General features: G+C 46.3%; 1 protein-coding gene across 1 annotated transcript in view; it reads right to left on the bottom strand.

The window, feature by feature from the left end:
- LOC139381183 (ryanodine receptor 2-like) overlaps positions 1–12,359 on the bottom strand; it is a 497,608-nt gene that overhangs the window by 210,063 nt on the left and 275,186 nt on the right. Inside the window, exons 28-29 of the mRNA XM_071124606.1 lie at positions 4,413–4,621; positions 3,106–3,336 (exon numbers count right to left, since the gene is read on the bottom strand). Coding sequence (XP_070980707.1) covers positions 3,106–3,336; positions 4,413–4,621 — 440 coding nt within the window. The remainder of the gene's footprint in view (positions 1–3,105; positions 3,337–4,412; positions 4,622–12,359) is intronic.

The following is a 12,359-nucleotide window of genomic DNA, read 5'->3' as shown; positions in this document are numbered from 1 at the left end:
TGTTCTGTGTAACTTCCGTCGTGCGTTTACTGTGAACGCGGTTAATATAGTACATTTAAAGCAGGTACAGCCTCACTGGCCAATCACGTCACTGTGGCTATTTCATCATAATGTGGGCCTACCATAGTGGCCTACCAGAGAGGCCTACCATAGTGGCCTACCACAGTGGCCTACCAGAGAGGCCTACAAGAGAGGTCTACCAGAGAGGCCTACCAGAGATTTTTATCAGAGAGGCCTACTAGAGAGGTCTACCAGAGAGGTCTACCAGAGAGGCCTACCAGAGAGGCCTACCAGAGAGGCCTACCAGAGAGGTCTACCAGAGTGGCCTACCAGAGAGGTCTACCAGAGAGGCCTACTAGAGAGATCTACCAGAGAGGTCTACCAGAGAGGCCTACCAGAGAGGTCTACCAGAGAGGCCTACCAGAGAGGTCTACCAGAGAGGTCTACCAGAGAGGCCTACCAGAGAGGCCTACCAGAGAGGTCTACCAGAGAGGCCTACCAGAGAGGCCTACCAGAGAGGCCTACCAGAGAGGCCTACCAGAGAGGCCTACCAGAGAGGTCTACCAGAGAGGTCTACCAGAGAGGCCTACCAGAGAGGTCTACCAGAGAGGCCTACCAGAGAGGCCTACCAGAGAGGTCTACCAGAGAGGTCTACCAGAGAGGTCTACCAGAGAGGTCTACCAGAGAGGTCTACCAGAGTGGCTTAACATTAAAAACAATGGAGAAAATGCATCCCATAACATTTAAACATGGAAATAGCTGTTCTATCATTCAGCCTACAGTAGCAGCCAATGTGTGGTGTTCAATGTAGGCCTACATTCCATCAGACTATTGAAGAAAACAACATGTAGGGATTGACATCAACCTGTTTATCCTCTTGTCCTTCAGACACGGAGGTGACAGAACATTTTTGTTGTGGTGTTTGATGCAATTTACAACATAAAGTTAATTAATAATCCCATACCGTTATTACAGAGAATCAGACAAACGATGCTTCCCTCTGCCAATTGGTTACGTAGCTTATTCAAGCTTGTCTCAAAATACAACACTGCCCCTTTAAGACAAAATAAAGCTCTTTACCTGACTGGCTTTTTCAAAGATGTCTAGAAATGTACACATTTTGTGCTCTTGTAGGAAGCAATCCCTCCCCTATTGCTGACTACAAATGACCTATAACTGGGCTAATAACTCACTAACTAGCAAAGGATATGAACAAATGATCTATAACTGGGCTAATAATTCACTAACTAGCAAAGGATATGAACAAATGATCTATAACTGGGCTAATAACTCACTAACTAGCAAAGGATATGAACAAATGATCTATAACTGGGCTAATAACTCACTAACTGGCAAAGGATATGAACAAATGTGCACACGTGGCTACATGCAGCTCTCGCTTTCACTGCAAAACAAGCACATCTACTCACGACCACTCATGCTGTAAACACAGTCCAGTTCAAAGTAAATGGTACAGATCCATATATGGCAATGGTCTATTTGCATAAAGGCCTACTGCATCTCTGATTGGTTACGGTGCACCGGTCTGTGTAGAGAAGAGGCCTGAGTCGTGTCTGTCAATGCAATAGAATCCTACTGCGATGCGCTCTGCCTATCTCTTGCATAGTTAGTTTTGCATACTAAGTCTTGTATAGTTCGTTTTGTTTTTGGTACGTTGCATTGAAAGTGGGTTGATTTGATCATAATTACCACAGTAAAGGGACACGTTGATAGTGTTAACTAACAGAGAAAACTCTGAGTGAAGCTCAATCTCCTGCTTCTCTGCAGTCCCGGGGGAGCTGTGCACTCGCGCAGCTTAGAGGGAACAACTTGTGTGTATTAAATGTATATAGATATTAATAACGTTTTCCTCCTAAGAGGGGAGAAGGAGGTTGGAGGTTCTGAAGGAGACAGAGACAGAAGGAGACAGAGGGAGAAGGAGGTTGGAGGAGACAGATGGAGACAGGAGGAGATAGAAGGAGACAGAGGGAGACAGGAGGAGACAGAAGGAGACAGAAGGAGACAGAGGGAGACAGAGGGAGACAGAAGGAGTCATAGACAGAAGGGGATGGAAGGAGACAGAAGGAGACAGAAGGAGACGGAGACAGAAGGAGACAGAAGGAGAAGGAGACGGAGGGAGACAGAAGGAGACGGAGGGAGACAGAAGGAGACAGGAGGAGACAGGAGGAGACAGAAGGAGACAGAAGGAGACAGAAGGAGACAGAGACAGAATGAGACAGAAGGAGATAGAGGGAGACAGAGGGAGACAGAATGAGACGAAGACAGAAGGAGACAGTGGGAGACAGAAGGAGACAGGAGGAGACGGGAGGAGACAGAAGGCGACGGAGACAGAGACAGAAGGAGACAGAAGGAGACGGAGACAGAAGGAGACAGAAGGAGACGGAGACAGAAGGAGACAGACGGAGACAGAAGGAGACGGAGACAGAAGGAGACAGTGGGAGACAGAAGGAGATAGAAGGAGACAGGAGGAGACGGGAGGAGACAGAAGGAGACAGAAGGAGACAGAAGGCGACAGAGACAGAAGGAGACAGAAGGAGACGGAGACAGAAGGAGACAGAAGGAGACGGAGACAGAAGGAGACAGACGGAGACAGAAGGAGACGGAGACAGAAGGAGACAGAAGGAGACAGAGACAGAAGGAGATGGAGACAGAAGGAGACAGAGACAGAAGGAGACAGAATGAGAGAGACACAAGGAGAAGGAGACAGATACAGACGGAGACGGTGACAGAAGGAGACAGAAGGAGACAGAGACAGAAGGAGAAAGAGACAGAAGGAGATGGAGACAGAAGGAGACAGAAGGAGACAGAGACAGAGACAGAAGAAGACAGAGACAGAAGGAGACAGAAGGAGACAGAGACAGAAGGAGATGGAGACAGAAGGAGACAGAGACAGAAGGAGACAGACGGAGACGGAGACAGAAGGAGACAGACGGAGATGGAGACAGAAGGAGATGGAGACAGAGACAGAAGGAGACAGAAGGAGATGGAGACAGAGACAGGAGACAGAGACAGATGGAGAAAGAGACAGAAGGAGAAGGAGACAGAAGGAGACGGAGACATCATCATCATCATCATCATCAGCACCTCGAAGTCGGACACGGTCTCAAAGTCGTCCAGGTCTTTCTTAGAGGAGAAGGAGAAGCCCCCGCCAGACTGTAGCGTCCCGCCAGGTGACTTGGCCAGCACCTCGTTACACTCTATAGGCATGCTGAGGCGATAGAAGGTGATGTCGGGGTTACTGTTCTGGGAGCCGAACGACCTCTGGGTGACCTTGAGACACGGGAAAGTCTCCACGGTGCCGTCCATCCTCGTGACCTTTTAGAAAGATCAGACGACAAAGGGAACAGGGCATTATGGGGGGGTCATCTGGTTGAATAGCCATACGATACCAGGTCAACATAGGTCTGTGGGTATGGGTAAAGCGCCAGACAAATCCTTGGAACTATTATCATTAATATTAGTTTTTATAGGTTATCAGCATAGCACCGGTTTGTGTCAAGAACTGCAACGCTGCTGGGTTTTTCACGCTCAACAGTTTATCCGTGTGCATCATGAACGGTCCACCACCCCAAGAACATCCAGACAACTTGACACAACTGTTGGGGAAGCATTGGAGTCAACATGGATCAGACGAATTGAGTCTGTTCTGAGGGCAGAAGGGGGTTGCAGCGACTCAATATTAGGAAGGTGTTCTCAGTCCTCAGGGTAGGTTACCAACATAGGTTGTTACAAAAAAACTAATATTTTTTATTTTACCTTTATTTAAAACTAGGCAAGTCAGTTAAGAACACATTCTTATTTTCAAGGGCGGCCTACCGGGGAACAGCGGGGTTAAACTGCCTTGTTCAGGGGAACAGCGGGGTTAAACTGCCTTGTTCAGGGGAACAGCGGGGTTAAACTGCCTTGTTCAGGGGAACAGCAGGGGTTAAACTGCCTTGTTCAGGGGAACAGCGGGGTTAAACTGCCTTGTTCAGGGGAACAGCAGGGATTAAACTGCCTTGTTCAGGGGAACAGCGGGGTTAAACTGCCTTGTTCAGGGGAACAGCGGGGGTTAAACTGCCTTGTTCAGGGAAACAGCGGGGTTAAACTGCCTTGTTCAGGGGAACAGCGGGGTTAAACTGCCTTGTTCAGGAGAACAGCGGGGTTAAACTGCCTTGTTCAGGGGAACAGCAGGGGTTAAACTGCCTTGTTCAGGGAAACAGTGGGGTTAAACTGCCTTGTTCAGGGTGGTCAACAACACATATAAAGAGGCTTATAAACAGAGGTTCACTTATGAAACTCTACACACAACTACACCAGGGGGAGCAGGGTCAAGGTTCAAGGACAGTCTTGTCAACAGAACGTTTTTTTTAAAGCAACATAGCTAAACAGGATAGCGACTGGACCCTCACCTCAATGTGTTCATGCTGCGGAGGTACGGGGATGAACTGAGACAGTCTCTTGCTGAGCCACATGGTGAGGTCTCTGTTCATGTTGACGGCGAAGGGCTCGTAGCCTTCCTGCAGACCACAGATGGTGAAGTACTTCAGAGTGCTCACGTCCTTACCAAAGTTCATCCTCCCAACCTGGCAAACACCCAGGCTGCACACCGGGATGAACCCTGCAGAGAGGACAGAGAGGACAGAGAGGACAGAGAGGACAGAGAGGACAGAGAGGACATTGTTATGTTAGAAGAACCACTAGAAGAACGTACGCCAGAACGGCCCATAGGACAGGAGCCAGAACAGCCCATAGGACAGGAGCCAGAACGGCCCATAGGGAAGGAGCCAGAACGGCCCATAGGACAGGAGCCAGAACGGCCCATAGGGCAGGAGCCAGAACGGCCCATAAGACAGGAGCCAGAACGGCCCTTTGGACAGGAGCCAGAACGGCCCTTTGGACAGGAGCCAGAACGGCCCATAGGGCAGGAGCCAGAACGAACGGCCCATAGGGCAGGAGCCAGAACGAACAGCCCATAGGGCAGGAGCCAGAATGAACAGCCCATAGGGCAGGAGCCAGAACGGCCCTTAGGGCAGAAGCCAGAACGGCCCGTAGGGCAGGAGCCAGAACGGCCCACAGGGCAGGAGCCAGAACGGCCCAAAGGGCAGGAGCCAGAACGGCCTACAGGGCAGGAGCCAGAACGGCCCACAGGGCAGGAGCCAGAACGGCCCGTAGGACAGGAGCCAGAACGACCCGTAGGACAGGAGCCAGAACGGCCCGTAGGACAGGAGCCAGAACGGCCCGTAGGACAGGAGCCAGAACGGCCCGTAGGGAAGGAGCCAGAACGGCCCGTAGGACAGGAGCCAGAACGGCCCACAGGACAGGAGCCAGAACGGCCCACAGGACAGGAGCCAGAACGGCCCACAGGACAGGAGCCAGAACGGCCCATAGGACAGGAGCCAGAACGGCCCATAGGGCAGGAGCCAGAACGGCCCATAGGACAGGAGCTAGAACGTCCCGTAGGACAGGAGCCAGAACGGCCCATAGGACAGGTATCAAATACATTAAACACATGGTTTCCATGGTTTCCCGGTGGTTGAGGCCGTTCCATTTGCTCCGTTCCAGCCATTATTATGAGCCCTCCTCCCCTCACCAGCCTCCTCTGGTCTACATGTACTTACTGCAACAGTGACCATCACTTGGAATCTTATCCTAACCAGTAGGTAAAAACATCAATGTGTTCTTATCTTATCCTAACCAGTAGGTAGCAACATCAATGTGTTCTTATCTTATCCTAACCAGTAGGTAACACTGACATCAATGAGTTCTTATCTTATCCTAACGAGTAGGTAACAACATCAATGTGTTCTTATCTTATCCTAACCAGTAGGTAACACTGACATCAATGTGTTCTTATCTTATCCTAACCAGTAGGTAACAACATCAATGTGTTCTTATCTTATCCTAACCAGTAGGTAACAACATCAATGTGTTCTTATCTTATCCTAACTAGTAGGTAACACTGACATCAATGTGTTCAATCCTAACCAGTAGGTAACAACATCAATGTGTTCTTATCTTATCCTAACCAGTAGGTAACAACATCAATGTGTTCTTATCTTATCCTAACCAGTAGGTAACAACATCAATGTGTAATCCTAACCAGTAGGTAGCAACATCAATGTGTTCTTATCTTATCCTAACCAGTAGGTAACAACATCAATGTGTTCTTATCTTATCCTAACCAGTAGGTAGCAACATCAATGTGTAACCAGTAGGTAAAAACATCAATGTGTTCTTATCTTATCCTAACCAGTAGGTAACAACATCAATGTGTTCTTATCTTATCCTAACCAGTAGGTAACACTGACATCAATGTGTTCTTATCTTATCCTAACCAGTAGGAAACACTGACATCAATGTGTTCTTATCTTATCCTAACCAGTAGGTAACAACATCAATGTGTTCTTATCTTATCCTAACCAGTAGGAAACACTGACATCAATGTGTTCTTATCTTATCCTAACCAGTAGGTAACAACATCAATGTGTTCTTATCTTATCCTAACCAGTAGGTAACAACATCAATGTGTTCTTATCTTATCCTAACTAGTAGGTAACACTGACATCAATGTGTTCATATCTTATCCTAACCAGTAGGAAACACTGACATCAATGTGTTCTTATCTAATCCTAACCAGTAGGTAACAACATCAATGTGTTCTTATCTTATCCTAACCAGTAGGTAACACTGACATCAATGTGTTCTTATCTTATCCTAACCAGTAGGTAACAACATCAATGTGTTCTTATCTTATCCTAACCAGTAGGTAACAACATCAATGTGTTCTTATCTTATCCTAACAAGTAGGTACAGTGCCTTGCGAAAGTATTCGGCCCCCTTGAACTTTGCGACCTTTTGCCACATTTCAGGCTTCAAACATAAAGATATAAAACTGTATTTTTTTGTGAAGAATCAACAACAAGTGGGACACAATCATGAAGTGGAACGACATTTATTGTATATTTCTAACTTTTTTAACAAATCAAAAACTGAAAAATTGGGTGTGCAAAATTATTCAGCCCCTTTACTTTCAGTGCAGCAAACTCTCTCCAGAAGTTCAGTGAGGATCTCTGAATGATCCAATGTTGACCTAAATGACTAATGATGATAAATACAATCCACCTGTGTGTAATCAAGTCTCCGTATAAATGCACCTGCACTGTGATAGTCTCAGAGGTCCGTTAAAAGCGCAGAGAGCATCATGAAGAACAAGGAACACACCAGGCAGGTCCGAGATACTGTTGTGAAGAAGTTTAAAGCCGGATTTGGATACAAAAATATTTCCCAAGCTTTAATCATCCCAAGGAGCACTGTGCAAGCGATAATATTGAAATGGAAGGAGTATCAGACCACTGCAAATCTACCAAGACCTGGCCGTCCCTCTAAACTTTCAGCTCATACAAGGAGAAGACTGATCAGAGATGCAGCCAAGAGGCCCATGATCACTCTGGATGAACTGCAGAGATCTACAGCTGAGGTGGGAGACTCTGTCCATAGGACAACAATCAGTCGTATATTGCACAAATCTGGCCTTTATGGAAGAGTGGCAAGAAGAAAGCCATTTCTTAAAGATATCCATAAAAAGTGTTGTTTAAAGTTTGCCACAAGCTACCTGGGAGACACACCAAACATGTGGAAGAAGGTGCTCTGGTCAGATGAAACCAAAATTGAACTTTTTGGCAACAATGCAAAACGTTATGTTTGGCGTAAAAGCAACACAGCACATCACCCTGAACACACCATCCCCACTGTCAAACATGGTGGTGGCAGCATCATGGTTTGGGCCTGCTTTTCTTCAGCAGGGACAGGGAATGGTTAAAATTGATGGGAAGATGGATGGAGCCAAATACAGGACCATTCTGGAAGAAAACCTGATGGAGTCTGCAAAAGACCTGAGACTGGGACGGAGATTTGTCTTCCAACAAGACAATGATCCAAAACATAAAGCAAAATCTACAATGGAATGGTTCAAAAATAAACATATCCAGGTGTTAGAATGGCCAAGTCAAAGTCCAGACCTGAATCCAATCGAGAATCTGTGGAAAGAACTGAAAACTGCTGTTCACAAATGCTCTCCATCCAACCTCACTGAGCTCGAGCTGTTTTGCAAGGAGGAATGGGAAAAAATTTCAGTCTCTCGATGTGCAAAACTGATAGAGACATACCCCAAGCGACTTACAGCTGTAATCGCAGCAAAAGGTGGCGCTACAAAGTATTAACTTAATAGGCTGAATAATTTTGCACGCCCAATTTTTCAGTTTTTGATTTGTTAAAAAAGTTTGAAATATACAATAAATGTCGTTCCACTTCATGATTGTGTCCCACTTGTTGTTGATTCTTCACAAAAAAATACAGTTTTATATCTTTATGTTTGAAGCCTGAAATGTGGCAAAAGGTCGCAAAGTTCAAGGGGGCCGAATAATTTCGCAAGGCATTGTAACAACATCAATGTGTTCTTATCTTATCCTAACCAGTAGGTAACACCAACATCAATGTGTTCTTATCTTATCCTAACCAGTAGGTAACACCAACATCAATGTGTTCTTATCTTATCCTAACCAGTAGGAAACACTGACATCAATGTGTTCTTATCTAATCCTAACCAGTAGGTAACACCAACATCAATGTGTTCTTATCTTATCCTAACCAGTAGGTAACACCAACATCAATGTGTTCTTATCTTATCCTAATCAGTAGGTAACAACATCAATGTGTTCTTATCTTATCCTAACCAGTAGGTAACACCAACATCAATGTGTTCTTATCTTATCCTAACCAGTAGGTAACAACATCAATGTGTTCTTATCTTATCCTAACCAGTAGGTAACAACATCAATGTGTTCTTATCTTATCCTAACCAGTAGGTAACAACATCAATGTGTTCTTATCTTATCCTAACCAGTAGGTAACAACATCAATGTGTTCTTATCTTATCCTAACCAGTAGGTAACACCAACATCAATGTGTTCTTATCTTATCCTAACCAGTAGGTAACACCAACATCAATGTGTTCTTATCTTATCCTAATCAGTAGGTAACAACATCAATGTGTTCTTATCTTATCCTAACCAGTAGGTAACACCAACATCAATGTGTTCAGTAGGTAACAACATCAATGTGTTCTTATCTTATCCTAACCAGTAGGTAACACTGACATCAATGTGCTCTTATCTTATCCTTAACCAGTAGGTAACATTGACATCGATGTGCTCTTATCTTATCCTAACCAGTAGGTAACAACATCAATGTGTTCTCATCTTATCCTAACCAGTAGGAAACACTGACATCAATGAGTTCTTATCTTATCATAACCAGTAGGTAACACTGACATCAATGTGTTCTTATCTTATTTCTAACCAGTAGGTAACAACATCAATGTGTTCTTATCTTATCCTAACCAGTAGGTAACACTGACATCAATGTGCTCTTATCTAATCCTAACCAGTAGGTAGCAACATCAATGTGTTCTGGACACTCAGCTTGCTGTATGGGAGAATACCACACCTCTACCCTCCCTGGACACTCAGCCTGCTGAGTAATAACATGGCTATATACACAGGGTACCAGTACTTGTCACGTTCTGACCTTTATTTCCTTTGTATTGTATTTATGTAGTATGGTCAGGACGTGAGTTGGGTGGGTAGTCTATGTTTGTTTTTCTATGTTTTGGGGCATTTCTATGTTTCGGCCTAGTATGGTTCTCAATCAGAGGCAGGTGTCATTAGTTGTCTCTGATTGAGAATCATACTTAGGTAGCCTGGGTTGCACTGTTTGTTGGTGGGTGATTTTCTATGTTGATGGCTTGTTTCAGCGCAGCTCGCATTAGCTTCACGGTCGTTATTTGTTTATTGTTTTGTATAGTTTTCAGTGTTCAGTACTTTCTTTATTAAAGATTTTACCATGGACACTTACCACGCCGCATATTGGTCCTCTGATCCTTTTCGCCTCTCCTCTTCAGATGAAGAGGAGGACGACCGTGACAGCACTGAGTGGATGTGCAGGGGTTTGAGGTAATTGAGGTAGATATGTACATATAGTTATGGGTAAAGTGACTAGGCAACAGGATAGATAATAAACAGTAACAGCAGCATGTGTAATGACTCAAAAGAGAAGTACAAAAAGGGTCCATGCAGATCGTTAAATAGTTAACCAATAGCTACCCGGACTAACTATTTAGCAGTCTTATGGCTTGGGGGTAGAAGCTGTTCCCGGACTTGATGCATCGGTACGGCTTGTCGTGTGGTTGCAGAGAGAACAGTCTATGACTTGGGGGTAGAAGCTGTTCCCGGACTTGGTGCATCAGTACCACTTGTCGTGTGGTTGCAGAGAGAACAGTCTATGACTTGGGGGTAGAAGCTGTTCCCGGACTTGGTGCATCGGTACCACTTGAAACATGTAGGTATTACAGACTGAGTGAGGGAAAGGTTGAAGACACGTGCCAGCTGGTCAGTGCATGCTCTGAGTAATGTGTCTTGTGAATGTTAACCTGTTTAAAAGTCTTAGTCACATCGGCTATGGAGAGCGAGATTACGCATTCACCTGGAACAGCGGGTCATCTAATGCATGGTTCAGCATTGCTTGCCTCGAAGCGGACATAGAAGGCATTTAGCTTGTCTGGTGGGTTCGCGTCACTGGGCAGTTCACGGCTGGGTTTCCCTTTGTGATCCGTGAAGTCCTGCCACATTCGACGAGGGTCAGAGCAGGCGATATCAGGATTCGATATTAGTCCTGTATTGATACTTTGCCTGTTTGATTGCTCGTCGGAAGTCGTAACGGGATTTCTTATAAGCGTCCGGCTTAGTGTCCCGCTGCAGGAAAGCAGCAGCTCTAGCCTTTAGCTCAGCGTGGATGTTGCCTGTAATCCATGGCTTCTGGTTGGGATATGTACGTACGGTCCTTGTGGGGACGATGTCATCGATGCACTTATTAATGAAGCCGGTGACTGATGTGGTAAACTCCTCAATGTTATCGGATCATATCATCTACATTGATTGAAGTGGATTCAACAGGTGACATCAATAAGGGAGCATATCTTTCACCTGGATTCACCTGGTCAGGCTATGGCATGGAAAGAGCAGGTGTTCTTAATGTTTTGTCCACTCAGTGTAGATGAGAACTCTCTTGGTAAATAGTAGTGTCTACAGCTTATCATGAGGTATTCTAACTCAGGTGAGAAAAAAACTTGAGACTTCCTTAACATTAGAGATTGCGCACCAGCTGTTGACAGCGCACCCTGTCCCCCCACCTTCCCTGAGGCTATGATGTGTAGAAAAGACACCCTGTCCCCCCACCTTCCCTGAGGCTACGATGTGTAGAAAAGACACCCTGTCCCCCCACCTTCCCTGAGGCTACGATGTGTAGAAAATACACCCTGTCCCCCCACCTTCCCTGAGGCTACGATGTGTAGAAAAGACACCCTGTCCCCCCACCTTCCCTGAGGCTACGATGTGTAGAAAAGACACCCTGCCCCCCCACCTTCCCTGAGGCTACGATGTGTAGAAAAGACACCCTGTCCCCCCACCTTCCCTGAGGCTACGATGTGTAGAAAAGACACCCTGTCCCCCCACCTTCCCTGAGGCTACGATGTGTAGAAAAGACACCCTGTCCCGCCACCTTCCCTGAGGCTGCGATGTGTAGAAAAGACACCCTGTCCCCCCACCTTCCCTGAGGCTACGATGTGTAGAAAAGACACCCTGTCCCCCCACCTTCCCTGAGGCTACGGTGTGTAGAAAAGACACCCTGTCCCCCCACCTTCCCTGAGGCTACGATGTGTAGAAAAGACACCCTGTCCCCCCACCTTCCCTGAGGCTACGATGTGTAGAAAAGACACCCTGTCCCCCCACCTTCCCTGAGGCTACGATGTGTAGAAAAGACACCCTGTCCCCCCACCTTCCCTGAGGCTACGATGTGTAGAAAAGACACCCTGTCCCCCCACCTTCCCTGAGGCTGCCGACCGGTCTTGATGATGTGTTGAAAAGACACCCTGTCCCCCCACCTTCCCTGCCGACCGGTCTTGACGATGTGTAGAAAAGACACCCTATCCGTATCCTTGTTCACGATTCCGCGAAAAATAATATTACCGTCTTTTCTTTAGGTCCCGTTGATAGGTCGAGAACGGAGCTCGTCCAGTTTGTTCTCTTTAGGTCCCGTTGATAGGTCGAGAACGGAGCTCGTCCAGTTTGTTTTCTTTAGGTCCCGTTGATAGGTCGAGAACGGAGCTCGTCCAGTTTGTTCTCTTTAGGTCCCGTTGATAGGTCGAGAACGGAGCTCGTCCAGTTTGTTCTCTTTAGGTCCCGTTGATAGGTCGAGAACGAAGCTCGTCCAGTTTGTTCTCTTTAGGTCCCGTTGATAGGTCG

This window comes from Oncorhynchus clarkii, chromosome 23 (genome assembly GCF_045791955.1).
Source record: "Oncorhynchus clarkii lewisi isolate Uvic-CL-2024 chromosome 23, UVic_Ocla_1.0, whole genome shotgun sequence".
NCBI classification, from domain to species: domain Eukaryota; kingdom Metazoa; phylum Chordata; class Actinopteri; order Salmoniformes; family Salmonidae; genus Oncorhynchus; species Oncorhynchus clarkii.
Note: the sequence above shows the minus strand (reverse complement) of the source record. Positions and strands in the feature narration are given on the sequence as shown.